At 34.7% G+C, this 19,860-nt stretch overlaps 1 protein-coding gene across 7 annotated transcripts in view; it reads right to left on the bottom strand.

Annotated features, from left to right (window-relative positions):
- SYNE1 (spectrin repeat containing nuclear envelope protein 1) overlaps positions 1-19,860 on the bottom strand; it is a 292,109-nt gene that overhangs the window by 240,064 nt on the left and 32,185 nt on the right. For all 7 annotated transcript variants that reach the window (XM_087969930.1, XM_087969959.1, XM_087969939.1 and 4 more), the window contains exons 3-5: positions 11,143-11,204; positions 3,285-3,380; positions 1,373-1,456 (exon numbers count right to left, since the gene is read on the bottom strand). In XM_087969930.1, the coding sequence (XP_087826056.1) occupies positions 1,373-1,456; positions 3,285-3,380; positions 11,143-11,204 (242 nt within the window). The remainder of the gene's footprint in view (positions 1-1,372; positions 1,457-3,284; positions 3,381-11,142; positions 11,205-19,860) is intronic.

The following is a 19,860-nucleotide window of genomic DNA, read 5'->3' as shown; positions in this document are numbered from 1 at the left end:
ATTAGAGAAAGCCCAACAACCAGGTAGCTTGTTATAAGATGAAATCATTTGTGGATATGTTTATGAGCTTTAATGTAAATAGCATATACTCTCAAAATCTATGCTATGCCTACAGTTATTCTTCCAAATTTTAAAAAATTCTATAAGTATATCAAACATTTGTCACTTTATGTTTGTATTTCTTAGATGGAATGAAATGTACATGAAAGTAGACCATGAAAATCCTGCAAACTAGGGCAGTCCAACCCAATCTACCATCCAATCAAATTCAGGCTTGACACTCTGTAGATTAGGAAGAAAATAATATGCTGCACTCGATGCTTTTCAAATAGACTTTTAGGTATATAAACCTTTACTTCACTTGTCAATTACTAGATCCCACACATTATTTTGCTTATAAAAATTCCCTGCATCCATTTGCCAAAAATAGGAAGCCAAACCACTTGAGCTTGCCATCCCCTGCAGAATGCGTTCACTCCCAAGATCAAATAGGATAGAGAATTAATATAAGAAAACTAGCAAGGAGTATTATAAGAAGACAACTATTGACAAAAATTAGCAATCTTTGCCCCAATATGTTCATTTGAGAAGATAACCTGGCAGATAACCTGCTGCTGCCCTCGTGTCAGAAGCACTGAGGTGCTTCCAGGTTGAAAAGATTAGCGGTGACATCACTGTTGCCCTGCGGATGCCCAGTTGAGGGCTCCTTTGATGCTCCCAGCATGAGCTGGAGTAAAGGATGGGAGCTCAACCCCATTCCATAGCAGCTCTCAGATCTTGAACGTGGAGTTGCTCACCTCCAACCCAGTGTCCTAACTGCTCAAGCCCCCATACTCCTGGCAGCATACCTGAAGAACTACATTTATAGTACCTTTCTAGATAACATATATCTGGTCTTTATATTCCCTACAATATGTATGTCTTTGTACCTTTTGCTCTCTATATAGAGTACTTAAGTAATATAGCTAATTATGTTTTTAAATGTTTATTTAATTTTAGTGAAATTTGTTATATTGTTGAATGTTTGATAAAAGTTTTATACTAACCGGTGATCCTCTATACACGGACTAGCATGGAAAACAAATAAATATGTATTTAAAATCCTATATGTTGATAATGTTTAGAATAAAATGAAATAAAAATATGCTTTATACAGAGTAACAAGTTAACATGAAAAGTGCTTTAAACTCACTACTTCCTATCATCTCTCTATAATAGTTACTGCTTTAGTTCCTGAGGTTCTTATTTTATTTTTCATTTAATTTCATCCCAACTACAGAGTAGGGAAAAATTGTGACTGGTTAAGTCTGGTAAGTTTCTTTCAGGGTGTGTGCAAAAGAGGCAAATGGCTATACAAAACTCTGAAACTTACCCTACGTCCTTCTAGGAACTTGAGAGCAGTACCAATATTGGCCACTCCATGGATTCTCTTCAATTTTCGCCCTTGTTCACAAGGCTTTAAAAAAATATAAATAAAAAAGGTCCATTGACATTTAACAAATCACAGTATAAAAACAGACTGTATTCATAATGGGAATACCTAAACAAAACCACTAGAACGGAAACTCAGTGATGGATAGAAGCCTCATATCCAAATAAATAAACCAATTTTAGGCAAAAGTTATTGATCTCTTAAAGCTCCTATTCTTTTTATATTTATATTCTGAGGGAATAGAATATAAATCTACCAGTAATTTATAGAAGTCAGTTGTCAGTGTTTACAAGTCAGAATTACCCCTCTTGTGATAACTTTTGGAAATGTTGCAGTCAAACACCCCAAATCTCCAGTGAATGGCCGTGCTAACTGGGGATTAGGCACAGAAGCTAAAATTGAACAAATATGGCCAGCATCAAATTGCCTTTAAACTGTACTAACTTTTAAATAAAAATAACTGCTGAAATATATTTTATTTTGATTTTGATTAAAACCTGTTCTATATATTTTTTTAAAAATAGATATTTTGGATAAATACAAAATAAATCAATTTCAATTTTTTAATGCTTCACTAATAAAACTAATTTGTAGTATTCTTCAATTAAAGAAAAGTAACGACAAACTTTAAGATTTTTTTCTACCACAAGAGGGAGTATTTTTTCTTATCATAATAGATGACTGAAAGTTATTTAACAAGTAGGAACCGAAGAGCTCTTTGCACTCTGAAAATGATAATTGCACTTGGATTTCAATGAATAATACAATTTTACAATCCATATGAAAAACTTTGCACATGTCCTGTGGAAACCAGGGATTACTGGACTATAAAATCCAAGAAGTACCCGATATAAGACCAACAGTAAAATACCTGTTCTTCAGCCCTAATTTGCTCAAGATTTCAGCAATTTAGTTGCTAGGTCCTGAAACAAATTCCTCTGAGCAGTGACACCATTATATCTCAATTAATTTCTAATTAAACTTGCCTAGTTCTGCTCAATTATTCTAGGACAGACTTCTCCATAACAGCACTTAGTACTTAGACTTGTATACTGCTTCATAGTGCTTTTACAGCCCTCTCTAACTGATTTACAGAGTAAGCATATTGCCCCCAACAATCTGGGTTCTCATTTTACCTCACTGAGCTGGTCAGGATTAAACTCCTAGCTGTGGGCAGAGTCAGCCTGCAATACTGCAGTCTAACTACTGTGTCACCACCACAGCTCCTAATAATAATGTTTCCAGCTATCTCAGAATCCCAGTTAACATGACCCTTGGCCATGTTGACTGTGATTACAGGGGATTAGTTAGATTTAAAGTATGAAAGACTACTGTTGTCTGAAATCACTCTCTAAAATGGATTTTTTTCACCTTAAGATTGTTTACTGTCCATGGGATCTGAACTTTGAAGGCCTTGTTTTAACTATGGCTTATTGAAAAAAAAAAAAAAAAGAGTGGCCTGATATATCCATAACATTACACCACACACTGAGATTTATAAATTACAGTGACTAACACTATAAAACCAAGTCAAAATGAACCAATCATAGAATGATTTCTTAACAGTATACTCTTGATACTTTATAATGCTAATATGAAAATATTTACACTATTTAATGCTTACTTTTTCATTCATTTACTTTTCTAGCATGGGTTATGTATACTGGATGATCAACAATTCATAAATCCATCTGTTATACCAGATCAATATTATAGAGTATGCATTATTTATTATGCACAGGGAAAGAACATTAACATTCCAATGTTTCGGGGAAAGGCCATTATTTACAAAGCATGAATAAGATCAATTAATAGTACAATAAATAAGTATTTATATATTAAAAATACTTACCAATTTTTGTCCTGAAAGAACCTCCAAAAGAGCAATCAATACAATTCCATCTTTAATGTCTTCAAATAGATCTTTGACCACCATGGGAGGATTGCGCTGCGAATGAAAGTAGAAAAATTTGAAAAAACTTCTGTTACAAATTGTTCTCATATTGTATCTTCTTCAATTTAATCATGATTTTCTACCTTCCTATTTTACCATTATCATTAGCATGTCAAAGATTTTGTGTGACAGAGAAAGTCTGTTAATGAGATCACACTGGGAAATTGGAAAGCATTATAGAAGACTCACTTCTATACTCTTATCAGAATTCCTTTATGGCTCTACTTCTGCAGTCACCAAAAGTCAACCTTTACTTGAGAAAATCTTTACCTTTCTTCATTATTATTATACAGAAAATAAAAATGAGTCTAAAAAGAAATATATCCAGAAAACTTTTCTTGATGGAGCAAAATTATCCTGGAAAAATATCTTCTGTATACTTAATATTTTCTGAGTACAGTTTATTTTTCTTATAGCATATGAAGACACATACATTATGGTAATTTCATGTGAAATGGGCAGCCCTTATAAATTTGATGAATGAATGAATGAATTTAAAAAAATAGAAGGAACGTACATCAGGTATTTGTCTTCCAATGCATCTTTATTTACAGTGAAAGCAATACTTCTTATATACTCCATCCCAAGCAACACATAAGGTAAACTAACTGTACATCTTTATATCGCAAAAATGATTCCAATTTTTCTCACTCAATTTTCCCCTTATTTTCTCACATTTGGTTTGTACATTTCCTCTTATTGCTTCTATTTTTGTATTTATGTAGCACCTCTTTTCAACTTGTCCTTCCCAGCCGCACACAACTGGAGAATAACTTTGGGACAATCAATGTTTGGAAATTTCATCTTCTCTCCAGTCTTTCAAATAGTGAAAATACTAAAAAGCAATAAAGTTCTATTTTATACGCCAGTAAGCATTGTAGGATACATATATACCACACACATTCTATTTTAGATTTGGAATAACTTGGGAGATGCACCCACAAATAGGATATTATTCTACCTTAGTACTTCTTCCATTAGTCTGTGGCATAATAACTATCTATCACAGTCACAATATTGAATCTTTTTTTCTTATAATAATATCTAAAATAACACAAAAATTGGTGAGAAACAAAAAAGTTGTAATGAGCAACAGTGATACCATTTTGCAGGGAGAGCTAGCTCTGTCAAGGGTAAGTGAGCATGTCAGAAAAGTTACATGAAAGGAAGATTATAGACACAAAATTGTTGTTTAATGCTGACACTGTCTTTGTAGCCATTGTGGCTACATTAAATAAAAAGGGAAGAGAACTACAGGTGAGGCTTCACATGCCATACACTCTCATTGCTAATGATTGGCTTACATCTTTGAATTAGAAATCTGTAAGAGATGATAAGGAATAACTGCTAATCTTTGCCTATTGGTTGATTTGGGCTGTATTGCAATTAACAATTTATTTATCTTCTTGCTTTTTATTGTACCCTGGCATGGGAACAAACTGCTTAACTTCTAACAACAACGATCTCAAATTATGCAGTTGCAGCCAACAGAACATATTCTTCTTAAGAACCAAATATTATTTTTAACCAGTCACTCTAAAATTGAAAAGTCTAACTGGAAATAGGACTCTTAAAATATGAACATTATGCATAACTAGGCTCTAAAATTGCTTAGCTTTTCACTAGAAGAGAAATTGGAGTCAGAGACTATTTTTAAAAAGTATACAGCTTTTAAAGACATACAGGCCCTAAACCAGAACCAAACCAACAACAGTTCCTATATCAGAGCCAAACAAAAATATGTGGTGAAACAGTATGATGTTTCCATTTTCGTATGACACATCAAGATATTTTTCACAGTAGCAAAAACGATAAGGTCGATAAAAGGAATGAAAGTTATTCAGCCACCTTTGGCTGACAAATCAATTTTGTAAAATTCATTTTTTTAATTCTATATAATGTTCAGCTTGCAAATATTTGACTAATAATAAATCATCAGTTCATATGACCCCATCATTTATTCCACCCATGTTCCAAAATACCAAATGATTTGACTTACATCAGCACTTGGCTTGGTTCAAGTAATGATTTCTAAATATCTGCAGTATACATTTTCTCTATATATTTTTTGCTACTCATTAGCTAATAGCACATACCATGCTATAAATCTTTAAAAGGTTACCTTTTTATTAGATTTATTATAAATCTATACCTTTTATCTTTTTAGCTAACGATTAAAGCTAGAAAGTTGGAGGTCACACAAAAGCCTCTTTTCTAAAATATTCAGATGACTAAACATGGCAGGAGAGATGTAATATTCCTGTCCTTAATGGTCCCGTAAAACTAAAAATATATCCACCTACAATAGCTTCATGTTTTTGTTACAAGGTATGTTATTTTCTGACACTTGGTGCCTCCATTCCATAATTTCCATAGATGTAAGCGCATATGGTTGCTTATTTTGAAAATGTATGAACTCTTTCAATCTAAAAAGATTCTGGGCAGTGTGCACAAAGTGACAGTAATATAATACAAATGCAACATCTTATTAAAGTTATAACATTATTCAAAATCAGCAGTAAACCACTCATCTATCTGTGCCAAGAACCCACTACATAAGAAAGCTAATTATCTTCTTGGAAGAAGATTAAAAGACAATGTTATTTGAAAATTCCAGTCTGGTTATTGACTATTGAAGCATTTTCTTATCCTATAATATACAAAAAGGAACAAACAGTTAGATATGGTGAAATATTGAATGAAAAGGGTGAACTTAAATCTATGCAAAAACTAAAGGAACAAGGTATAAAGATGAATTGGTTTTCATATGCGCAAATACATTCAAGGTATGATAAAGATTCTAAAACAGAAGGTTTCTATGATAAACTGACTGACAGATAAGATTTTGACAGATACTGATGAAAAGGTGATTAAAAAATTGTATGGATATTTATTAGAAATTAAACTAGAAGAAGAACAAGTTAAAGAAACTATGATTGCTTGGGGGAAGAATTTTGGATATGGGATCGATTTAGAAAAATGGCAAAAATTGTGGTCTCAAAATTATAAAATGACAATGTCAACAGCATATAAAGAAAATTTGTATAAGATGTTTTACAGGTGGCATTTCCCCCCGACAAGAATAGCAAGAATGTTCAAGAATAAATCCAAAAAATGTTGGAAATGTCATCAGACACCTGGCTCATATTACCATATGTGGTGGACTTGTGCGGATGCTAAAAAATACTGGACTAAAATCCACATGTGGTTGGAAAAAATGACAAAAAAACATATAGACTTGAAACCAGAGATATTTTTATTGGGAATTTTACCTGAAATATATAGTAAAGACTTGAAATACCTGATTGTAAATGTATTAACAGCAGCTAGGATTGTATTTGTTAAAAACTGGAAAAATGAGAAAATACCATCACATAAAGAGTAGAGACAGATGGCCAAAGATCTCATTTTAAGAAATAAGACAAATTACGGAGGACATATAGGTAATTGACTTACAACAGTTCTTTTAGTGACCATTTGAAGTTATAATAGCACTGAAAAAAGTGACATGACCATTTTTCACACATATCCCTATGGTCACATGATTTATATTTGGATGCTTGACAACTTACGATGGTTGCAGGGTCGCAAGGTCATGTGATCACCTCTTGCAACCTTTTGACAAGAAAAGTCAATAGGGAAATCAGATTCACTTAACCACCATGTTACAAATTTAACAATGGCAGTGATTCATTTAATACATGTGACAAGAAAAGTTGCAAACTGGAGCAAAAGTCAACAAATTTCTTACTTAGCATCACAAATTTTGGACTCAATTGTGGTCATAAGTTGAGTATCTATTTTAATTCTTGCTCCTTTAATATCTAGATCTAATGCAGGGGTGGGATTCTACCAGTTCGCACCTATTCGCTAGAACCGGTTGTTAACATTCTAAGCAGTTCGGAGAACCAGTTGTTAGAAGAAATTACTGGCCTAATCCTGTAAGGAAGGCAGGAAGGAAACATTTTGGTGTTGCTTTCAGAAATTGTCTCTCCATTAACCCTTATTACATTCTTGGCAGGATTAGACTTCCTGTCTCAGAGTTCCTGTCTCAGGAACTCTGGAGTTTTTTCCCCCTCTTTGCTGGCACATTGCTTGTGTGGAGTGACCATTCAAAGTTACAATGGCACTGAAAAAAGTGACTTATGACCATTTTTCACACTTACGACTTTTGCAGCATCCCTACAGTCACGAGAGGCCAGGCGAGGAGATGTGTGCCTCGATATGAGTGATGTTGAGTTGGCCATGCCTAGACAGTCACATGACTACCAAGCCATGCCCACCAATTAAACCACACCCACAGAACCTGTTGTTAAAAAATTTGAATCCCACCCCTGATCTAATGGTATGGATGATCCAATATTCAATATAACCTTAAGTGAGACCTTTTTAATTTTATGTCCCAACAGATATTTCCCACTGTCCACAGAATCAGAGGATGAACTTCTCCAGATTTTATCTATAAGCAAACAACTCCAGGACACCCAACAATACAGCTCAAAATGCAGTCCTCTTTAAAAGCCTACTGTATATCTGCTTTATATATTAACAATTTAATCGACTCTTTCCTGATGATAAAGCATAACTGTCATAGAAAATTTATGCCTCTTGTTTGTCTCTTCCAAAATCCTGCCTTATCTTTATGTTATGGATTTTTCCTTGGCTTCACACCTCTCATACCTCCTCCTATTTTACTTTATTTTATGAATTTGAAATCACTATCCTCTATTATGGATTCCAAGTACAAGAAGTTTGTTAGTGAGTATTAATGGTAATCTCTAACAGCTCTAACTATCCTTTAAGATCCGAGACAGTATTTCTTCTAAAACAAAAGATGTGAATGAACATATTTTGGAACAATCTAGCCCTGATATATGTCTGTGCCTTTAGAAAAACAGTTAAGAATCAGCATCTTTCCATAAAATTCCGGGGGAGGTGAAGTGGCAATGAGTGGAGACATTGACCTTGGCAAACATTGAAGAACCAAGAGTTCTGTGGAATCTCTCCAGATAAGGAGAGGACTGGATATTACCCACATGTGCTCCTCAAAAGGAGACCACAAGACAATGGTCTCCCACAGGTTTGAATGCACTCTATCAATGAACAGGTTTGAAGGAACACTGTTCCTGGAGATATTTAAAGAATGGGTTCAGAGTTTAGCAGTTACAATGTCAGCAATGCTGTCTGTTTCTATGGATAGATTATGTCCACAATACATTAATGAAGGAATGACAAATGTGAAAAATTTTGTCTGATGTAGAAATATTAGAAGCAGAAATGCTGGATAAGCAGAAGCATGGATTGTAAAACAAAGAAGGCAGTTAAAGCCAAGAAATGACAAGCCAAGAAAATGATCTGGATAGGGAACTTCTGCTGGATATCTACAGAAAATATGTAGAAAATATCTACAGACCCCTCACATCTTGGACATAAATTGTTTCAACTTCTAACCTCAAAACGACGCTATAGGGCACTGCACACTAGAACAACTAGACACAAGGACAGTTTTTCCCCGAATGCCATCACTCTGCTAAACAACTAATTCCTACAACACTGTCAACTTATTTACTAAGACCGTATTACTATTATTCCTCTCATCCTTCCTAGTACCTATCTCTTCCCACTTATTACTATCACTGTGTTGCTTGTATGTTTACAATTTATATTGTTTTATTTGTTTCCTAGCATGATTTGATTGCTTATTGGTAACCTATGACTATCATTAAGTGTTGTATCTTATGATTCTTGATGAATGTATTTTTCCCTTTATGTACACAGAGAGCATATGCATCAAAGACAAATGACACTTGGCCAATAAAGAATTCTATTCTATTCTATTCTATTCTATTCTATTCTATTCTATTCTATTCTATTCTATTCTATTCTATTCTATTCTATTCTATTCTATTCTATTCTATTCTATTCTATATATAAAAGAAAGTTGGTTAAAGTTTGAAGATTAAGTGGAAATACAAATGATAAATCAAGAGAACAACCCGGACAATAATTTTTATTGGATTTATAAAAGAGATTGGCTGAAACCTCAAAGGAATTTTTGGGATGGGAAAAATAAAAACTGAAGAGAGAGAGAATTGTATGATAGCATCAGAATGAATTAAAGATAAAAATTGTTAGAAGTAAAATGAAGGAAAATAAAATTGGATTATTTGACCAAAGTTAAAATAAAACAGGTTTCTATAAAGCACTGGGAATTCTTTTCAGATTTTTTTCCAACACTAGGACTGAAAAGTTGATGATTGTCGGACTTGCATAGAGATAAGGCAATGAATTTCCAATTGTTTGAGTTGTTATGTACTTTAGATGGTTTGCCACTGTATTTTTTTTTAGCTGATTTTATATATTATGCTGTTTTTCAATGGGCGGGGTATATTTTTTTTCACATTTGTGTATACTGCCGAAGGTCATAGTGAGTTGGGTGGTGCACTCTCTCTCTCTCTCCCTCTCTCTCTCTCCCTCCCTCCCTCCCTCCCTCTGATAAATAGATAGATAGATAGATAGATAGATAGATAGATAGATAGATAGATAGATAGATAGATAGATAGATAGATAGATAGATAGATAGATAGATAGATAAACAGACAGACAGACAGACAGACAAAACAGACAAGAATTCTTCATGGTTCCATAGGATAAATTAATCAGACAGTTCCAATTTTCTTAAGATGAGACAAATTCAGCACTATGCAAATACAATCTATACACCAGCCAGCAATTCCCTTTGTTGTCATTCCACATATAGCTGTGTCACTTTTAGCAGTAACAATACCACTTAGATATTTATACCGCTTCACATTGCTTTATAGCCCTATCTATGACGTTTACAGAGTCAGCATATTGCCCTCAACAATCTAGGTCCTCATTTTACCGATCTTGGAAGGATGGAAGGCTGAGTCAACCTTGAATCCCATCAGGATTGAACTCCAGATGGAGGGCAGAGTTAGCCTGCAGTACTGCATTCTAACCACTGTGCCATCAGGGCTCTTGTTCCAGGGCTATTTCTCCAAAACTTGCTCCAGAAGATTGGAAAATTATTCAGAGCCATTTTTAAGTGGAAAAATTGCCTCCTCTGTAGGATTCATTCACTATACTTCCAGTTGCATCCCTCTTTAAAAAAGTGAGAGTTTGATTTCAGTAATGATGTTCTTAAGAAATGAGGGAAGTATTCAATAAGTGAATGAAAATCCAGATTGTTTCCAATCTTTGAGCAAAGAGTACTTCCAATTTCTAAGCAGGAGTGTGGAATGTTAAAATATTTGCTAGTTTTTTTCTAAAACTAAAAGCAGAATTGTGTACACTTTCTTAGAAGAAAATAGAATATTGTGATATTCTAAAAATACCAGATGCAAAGAAAATCTGGTATCATTTTGTTTGCTTTTAAAAATCAATGTAATTAATAATTAATGAAAACAATTATAATTTTATTATACTTCTTTTTTAAAAAAGAGAATAATAGTTTTGAAAGAAAAGTACATATAAACTTTCCTTTTCCTTTTTAGTTTCCTGTCCAGCATTATACAGGAAACACATGTTGTAATGATAATAGTTCCTTCTTTTGCTATACAAATGGGACAGTTTTCATTCTAAATTACTTCAATGGGCAGAGCAACATTATCCATTTTATCCAGTTTTCCTTTAGAGATAATGCTTTCTTTTTACAAGTGGTAGATCTTGTTTCAAGCCTTCCAATTTACAACTTCAGCATTTTTATTCTATAAAAAGCAGAATAATGTATTACCTTAGCTAAATGTGTGTTGATCCACTTTGTGAAAGTCCGCTTTTGCACAGATTCTTGTTCATCTTAAAAAGGAAGAAAAAATGAAAAATGATAAACTTTCAGACACATTTCTTTATGTCATGAGCTGATATAGTCAATTTAGCTCTTTATGATGCGTGTGCAGTAAGAATACAGGAAGGTGGCATGTGGCCCTCCGCAGTTTTGATGTCCGTACCACTACAGGTAATCCTTGACTAGTAACCAGTCACTTAACCACAGATTTAACTTATAACAGACTTTCCTAGAGCTACGTATGACCCATTTTTTTAATTTATAAAGGTTGCACACGCTACTGTAGAGGCTGCAATGAGAAGGGGCTGCCCCAACATTCTGTGCCTGTCACAGCTCTATGGCAGCCATTTTCTCAAACAGGTGACGTTAAAATATGTTAAAGGATTTACTGCAAATCTTTAAGGAAAATTGCAATTGAATTAACTACAGCTGCAGAACATTTTAGTAGTTATTAATGTATTTATTTTACTGTGCTTTTATTTAAGCTGAATAAACTATAGCTAGGAGATTTATAACACATACTAAACAAACAACCAAAATACTAAACAAAAATCAACTAAGCTGTAAAGTAGTTCTATTATTATTTATAAAAATACAGTATCAGGTAACAGGTCATGAATAGAAGAATATTATTTCAGCAACCAACAACTTGACACTAAAAGTTATAACGCTTGAGATCTTAACATCCTGTGTCATTCATCAGAAAAGCACTTGCTGAGTTCCTCCATGTAAGAAATATTGTTCTCATTCATAAGAAGTCCTATTTTGAGTTACTTAAATAACATTTCCTTGTGTGTGACAATCATCTTTTTATACACCATTTGATAGCTGCATTCCCCAGGGATGCTGGTAGTTCAACTTCACTTTGAGATCAGACAAAGCTCTTTACATCAATAGGGGGTGATGCCAAGCTGGTTTTCCTTGAAAAATTGGGATCTACCAGCTTATTCTCAGAATTCTGAGAAACACACTGTTTCCAAATTTTCTTCTGAGGAGAGACAAAATAAAATCTACTTTCTGAAGCAACTTGTCTAATGTTACTGTCATTTTGATATAATGCCTGGAAGTTTTCCAACACTTGGGCAATGTTATGCTATCCATCCTCAATTAACTTCTTGAAGGTCACAACCACAATAACGTGCATTTCAGGGGAGTATCCATGGTCTCTTTTACCAGCAAAGTAGATAAAAATAGATAATGCCAGTACAGGGAGTGTGTGATTTGGATTTTGAGTAACTAAAAGGGTAAAAATCAACCATGACCATTTTCATTCATTCACTTCTACAATTGTTCTCAGTCCTATCTTAAGCTCCCCCATTTCTATCAAACTTTACAACCAAAACAAAAACTGAAATCACTTGGTTATAATTTCAATAATTAACCCTATACCTTACCAAGATTTCCTATGAATCCTACCTCTGATAAACATATAACTCATTTAGAGTCACTGCCTTAATGTCCCAGTGCAAGAGTTTAAAAATCAAGTAATGAATTAGATGAACAAACTGAACTAGCAGCATGCACAGAAAGAAAATCACGCTTATCCCTTGCCCCTATTTATTCTTTTGTTTTTATGGTAGACAATTATTTAGATGTTGAATAGATACATTAAAATCTCCTTCCAGTCAAGTTAAGTGCCTTATGTCTGTAAGGACACTTCCACATAGTTTTCATGGCACCAATGCAAAAGTGATTTATTTATTTCTGGGATATTGTTAATGTGATATTTCCTAATGGTCTCCCATTAAATAGCTGCATTCCCCAGTCTAGCCCTGCTTAGCTTTCTGAGGTTCACAAAAACCAACTGCAATGTCCATAAGTAAAATTGTATGCTATTAAACCTGAAGAACCTCTATTACAGGTAATGCTTGACTTACTACATTAATTGAGCCCAACATTATCACAATCATTAAGTAGGTCATCATGTTATGACCCAATGTTATGACCTTTTCTGAAGCAGTTATTAAATGAATCCATTTTACCCAATGGGCACTTTTTGCCAGAAACTGGAAGTAATGCCAGAAACTGGCAAAAACCATCAGAAATTGCAATCATGTGACCATAAGCAATTGCTAATGGCCAAAAAGGTGAGCTCATTTGCCAAGTGCCCAAAATGTGATCATGTGATATGTGCAGCCAAGATAACTTCAAAATGGGTCAAAAGCAGCTTGGGGGGGGGGGGGGTCTATTGTAACTTCTGAATGATTGTTAAGTAACCAGTCATACGTCAATTATCTGTATAAAACAGAGAGACTACTATCGTGCTTCTTTCTATTTCAGAGCATAAAACGGGAAGGGGGGAAAACCACACACCCTAAACTACTTTTTTCCTCAACACACTGCATTTGTTTCATTGACTTTGGTACTTTGAAAGCTGTCCTATAAACAGACGCTAAATCAGACAGAAGATTTTTACCAAGGAAACCAGAGAAATTCCTTTCTAGGTGTTGCCATGACAATAAGTGTCTCTATCATTGTTTTCACTCTTGGCTTTTCAGAAAAGGGAGCAAGTTTCACAGGTTTTTCTTTCCTGAATAATAACATTGCATCCATAACCTATTCAGTTGATAATGATCTCGATATAACTGGGCCCTAAAATATGCAGGTAAGAACTTAAAAATCTAGTTCTTGTCTTGAACTCATAGCAGACCTTAATGCTAGAGAAGAAAACAACAAGCCAACGAAGGAGAATCTAGTAAATGACACTAATAAAAATGAAAAACAAGTACCAAAATAGCATGTTTATATATCATAATATTTCTAATAATTTAACAAATATCTTCTATTTGAGGATTGGAATGTCTAATATTAAAATAATCACAAATATTTTAATGTACTGTATATAATGTCACACAGAATCAAGGCTTATTCTGGAAAATAATGACTGAACCAATAACTTATGTTCTAAGAACCTTACACAATTATTTTCACAAGAAAAATAATGTCCTTAATTTTTTAAAACCAATTGTAGCCCAATACTTTGGCTTAATATATCAGAGTGGAATGGTTAAAAGGCATGAAGCTCAAGCTAAGCTTCAACTGGTCCAGAATGCAGTAACACATGCAATATGAGGTACTCCATGGTATATCCATGTAACACTGCAGCCATGTGCCTGTACTGACTTCACGCCAGGTGCAGTTCATGGTGCTGGTGGTCCTATATGGCATGAGGCCAGTAACTACAGAAATACCTCTCCCATCCCAACAGATTCGGCAGAATGGGCATACTCTAGGCCCCCATTGGTGAAACAGACACTTGGGGCAGTGGTGGTATTCTACCGGTTTGGCCCAATTCTGCCGAGGCAGTAGCAGCAATGAGCAGCGGAGACCGAACCGATTCTCTCTGACACTCTATGTTGGGCCCACCCGCCTGCCCGGGCTCCCATACTAACCTTTATGTCCTGTTTTTGAAGCACAGCTGCTTTGCACGGCACAGCAATTGCCACGCGGCAGCTGCTGAAGCGTCAAAGTCTGTGTGCATGTGCAAAGCATGCCCACCAAGTCACGCCCACTGAACCGGTGGTAAAAAATATTTGAAACATACCACTGACTTGGTGGGTCCTCAGAAGCATCTCTGTTGTGTGGAATAACCTCCCTCTCTCTGGCAGCTCCATCTCTGCTTGCCTTTTAGAAGATCACAAGGATCTGGATCTTGCTCTAGGCAAGAATTATGAACCAGGATATTAATGGACTTCTAGAGCATGTGTATGGGACTTCGGTGTATTTCTTTTATCAGTTATGGGACTTCAGTGTATTTCTTTTCCTGTAAAAGATTGTGACTTTGGTCCTGGTTTTATCTTTGTTCATTGCCTGGGTGCTTTGCTCAAATGGCAGCCAAATAAATACGCTAAATACATAAAACTGTGCCAAGTTCATATTGATTTCTTACAACTGCCTGGATGAATCCCTGTAGCTTTTTTGGCGATATTTTGCCCTTGCCTTATTCCTATGGCTGAGGGAATAATGGCTCAAGGTCACCCAGCTGGCTTCTTGCCAAAGTGGGGGACTAAAACTTATGGCTCCCAGTTCTCTCAGCTCAGTGCCTTTATCACTAGACCAACCTGGCTCTTAAATATAGTAATATTGATGGCATTTTTATTGAGCTGTACAGAATGTGGCTGTCCCAAGAACAGTTTACTATTCAATATAAAATTTTAGGGTGGTGAAGCACTATTAAGTTAACCTAAATCAGCACTGGCTACATACATAAATATGATACTCACGCTGCTTTTACTCAGTGATTACTCTGGATATCTTCCAGCTTTCTGCAAATGAAACCTACTGTGTAATACCTTCACAACATAATAAAAGAAATTGAGAAACTGCAACCAACAATCTGGGTGTGTATTTTGAATTCCAGGTGCTGCAATATGTAAACTCTATGCTTAAGTAAATTAATTCTAGAAAACAATTAAATTTTCCCCTTTTCTAACAATACAAATAGAATTCTACAGCACAATGCTGCATTTACTGTGTTACATACATGTTAACCCTTAACCAGAAATGAGTTAAGCATCCCTAACCAGAAATAAAAATACTTAAAATGAACAATCCACCTTCCTATTATTGAGAACAAGTGAAATTAATGATTACTACCCATTGATGGAATCAAATAAAACAAGGGAGAGCATTTCTTTTGCATAGGAAGAATTTTACTCTGGGATTTTCAACATCAGAAGTTGAAGCTATGTGGAAGAAGTGGCACAATACCAAAAAAGGTATTATGTTCCACACTACATCCCTAATTTGAATGTTTGCTTTATTACACACACTCTTCTATCAAGATTTTCTGTATACACATGTATGTATCAATAGAAGATAATATTTTTAATTCAGGTTGAACTGGGGAGTCCTTGGTACTTTGTGTGTGGTGGTTTATCTTGCAGATGTTTCATTATCAAACTAAGTGACGTCATCAGTGATGGTAATGAAACAACTGCAAGAAAACCAAGCTCAGATAACACTAAGGACCCATCAAATAAGCGTACATGGACATAATTGCAATGTTTATTGAAATAATTAACTGTCTGCATCAGTTCAAAATATTTCTTGAGTAGAAATGCATCTAGCCCATTATCTTTGCTATTATCAACTTCTGATAAAAAGTATTTGCTCTATTTACAATTCAAGAATGTATTGAAATTATTTCCAATAGAAATTAATTTTTAATGAAACTGAATCAATGTTTACTTTATGTTTTAAAATGCTAGTTTGACAGATTCACAAGTGTCCATTGCCTTGTCTAAACAATAATCTATTATTTTGAGGCTATTATTACCAATTAATTTGAGCAGGTAATCCATTGCTTTTGAGAATGGAAGTTTGAACAATAACATGGAATATTCTGAAGGATGTTAGGTGAAAATATAACAGCATAGATTATTTTTTTCCAAGGTTCACTTTATTTTCTGGTACAGGTAGTTCTTGAGTTACAAAATTCATTTAGTAGCCATTCGAAGTTACAGCAGCACTTTAAAAAGTAACATGACCATTTTTCACACAACCACAGCAGCATCCCCATGGTCACATGATCAAAATTCAGAAACTTGGCAAATGACTCATATTTATGACCGTTGTAGAGTGCTGGGTCAGGTGATCATCTTTTGCAACCTTCTAACAAGCAAAGTTAATGAGGAAGCCAGGTTCACTTAACTATGTTACTAACTCAACAACTACAGTGATTCACTTAGCAACTGTGGAAAGAAAAGTCATAAAATGGAGCAATATTAACTTAACTGTCTCACTTAGCAACATAAATTTTGGGCTCAATTGTGGTCATAAGTCAAGGTCTACTTTACTGGGGTACAGATATTATACAGCATTAAAAACCACACTGACTTCAATAATCTGGAGTTCCAGGCTAAATAAGTTATATATAAATGCATAAAAAGCCATTCTTCACCATAGCTCTGACAGAATGCTGATATATTTTATGTCACTTATATGAATGGATAAACAGCCTGTTTCTAAGTAACAACGATGATTCACGAAAGGTAGAATGAATTTATGCCACTTCCTGTGTTGTTGGGAACAAAAACCACAACTCATAGTCAGGATATAGACCAGCAAGAGATAAAAAGATTTGTAGCACATGCGACATTTTAATAATGGCAAGCATGCATGTCTACTTTAGGTTCCTTATGCTTCTTTTACTTACCCCTCAAACTGCAGAGGGCTAAATGGCTTTAACAATCAAAACATAAATCATATCATGTAACATAAATGAACACTTCCAAGAAACTGTATTCTCAGAAAAACTGAAGGTCCTATTGTAGAATTTTGAAAACCTTGGAATGTTAGTGATCAAATAATTTTTAAAGAAACATTTTAATGCGGTAGTATATTTAAAATCGTTAAAATAAACACAACAGTTATGATATTTTATTTACTTTTTTATTTATATATTACATTACTATGCTGACCAGCTCACTGAGGTGACTCTGATGGGTATAGGTCTGTTCCCTTCATCCTTTCTTCATTCTTATTTGCAATTAAAAAATAATAATTATGCGAACTATTAAGAAAATACTTTTTCTGTGCAGAGAAGACAGCAAGCTATACATAACATAGCATCACAACCAGTGGTGGGCTGCTGCCGGTTCGGACCGGTTTTCATGAACCGGTAGTTCTGAATCATCATTTGACTGTTTGAAATGAAACAAGAAATCCCACCAGTCCCTGCCCTAACCTGTCCTATATTTCCATCTTTCTGGCTCAGTTGATTCGCGCAGCTGATTTCCATGCCTCAGCTGTTCTACTTACCAGGGCTTCCCAAGAAGGTAAGCAGTTGAGCTTCAAATTGCTGTATTTTGAACGCTGTGCGCATGCAAAGTGTGCGCTCAGAGAACCGGTTGTTAAACCAGTTGCAGCCCACCACTGATCACAACTATGAAAAAGAGGATAGAATGAAACCAAATACTGTATCTTCCAAATACTGTATTTTGTAATATTTCCTGTCATCATCTATGAATGCTATCATCCTGTCATCATCTATGAATGCTATGAACAGCTATGCTGTTTGAAAGCATCTATAATATGACAGACAACAGCTTCACATTTTAAGTATTAAGTTTAAGTAGAATGCAAGTATGGCTTGTTAAATAAGCCACATATTACATATAACACACCAGCCAAAGTGAATCATACCACATCACAGCTTAATACAATCTCCCAAATAACAGTTAAACATTATTCTTTTTATAGAAACACTGGGGGTTACTTCATCTTAAACCAGACCATTGGGACATCGAAATCAGACAGGTCTCTCGATAACAGCAACAGTTTTCAATATCAGATGACATTCACATTTGCCAATATGGTATCCTCCAGATGTCTAGGCCATTCCTGTTAATTTCCAGCTACCATCCTTTACTTATAAGGAATTTATAACCATGCTGGGATTTTTGAAGGTTAAAATCAAACATATCTGGATGATACCAAAAATGGGAAATTAGAAATTGGACTTAATTTTTAAGAAACAAGAAGGGCATTTTGACTGTTTGAAATGAAACAAGAAATTAATAGAAAGCAATGCTAAAGTTACAAATTTTCTAATTTCTGGTCACTCTTCAAAGGTGACAGCAGCCTAAAAAGCACATTTCCCTATCTATATTATATGTAACAAAAGCGTGGATTACAGTGGCTGCATTTTTTTAACAAATAAAGGTCACAACAGATATGTCAATCAAACTTTTGAAAGACATGCATGGTATTTATAAATATTTTATCATTCACGAATAGCACTAAACCCAGTCTCATGCTCAGTTACTAAATTCATCAGGGGGGAAAAAATGTCATAAAAGATTCTTTCAGCATGAATAAAAGCAATGACAGGCCTGTCTTCATTATTTGATTTTGGCCAGTCAGCCTAGTGTATGTTTGATCAACTTGATTATTCCTATAGTGGTAAGAATTCTGATAAAAATTGTAATGGCTGTGCATGTGAACAATTCACATGATGAATGGATGGATGATCTGAAAAATCTGCAGATATATCTAGGGAACAGTAGGAGCAGTTAGCAAGATTGACTTCTGGAACAGAGAGAACTGAGAATTATTATTTACATTAGCTAAGGTAGGATGTATCCCTTGTAAAGATGCTGCCGCCGCCTGCAATGGTAATATGATGCCAGATTTGCTGTGTGATATAGCTATTCACTGTTCCAGTGTCAGTCATGTTCATTTGCATGTTTAATTTTACAAAGTCATAAACTATCCAGTATTTTCTCAAAAAAAAAAAAAAATGAACTTCACAGTGCTGTCTGGAATATCATATGTGAGACAGTTAGGATCCCGATTTTCCTAACAACTACCATATACCTTTTCACTTTGCAGTGTTAAAAGATTTTCTGAATACATTAGTTATTTGAAGACAAGCTGTTCTTTCAATATTTAGCTAATGTGGGAAAGTACTCTTTCTTATTGTTAGTGTTAGAAAAGCAAACAGTGTTTCATAAACAAACATGCCCAAACATGTCTTCCTGGACATAATACCATGGTAGACACAGATATTTTACGCTTCTATTGTATAGCTTTCAGTACTGCAGAGCTTTGTTAGTACTCCATGTGTAATTTCCTATCAGCACTGATTTATTTGCCGTACAGAATATGATGAATTTAATCTTTCACCATAGAACACTTCCTTGGATAATACAGTGCCATTTCACC

The sequence above is a fragment of the Notechis scutatus genome, chromosome 1 (assembly GCF_049901735.1).
Source record: "Notechis scutatus isolate UNSWTSFEM ecotype Mainland chromosome 1, rNotScu1.2, whole genome shotgun sequence".
In the NCBI taxonomy this organism is placed as follows: Eukaryota; Metazoa; Chordata; class Lepidosauria; order Squamata; family Elapidae; genus Notechis; species Notechis scutatus.
This window is presented reverse-complemented; position numbering and strand designations above follow the sequence as displayed.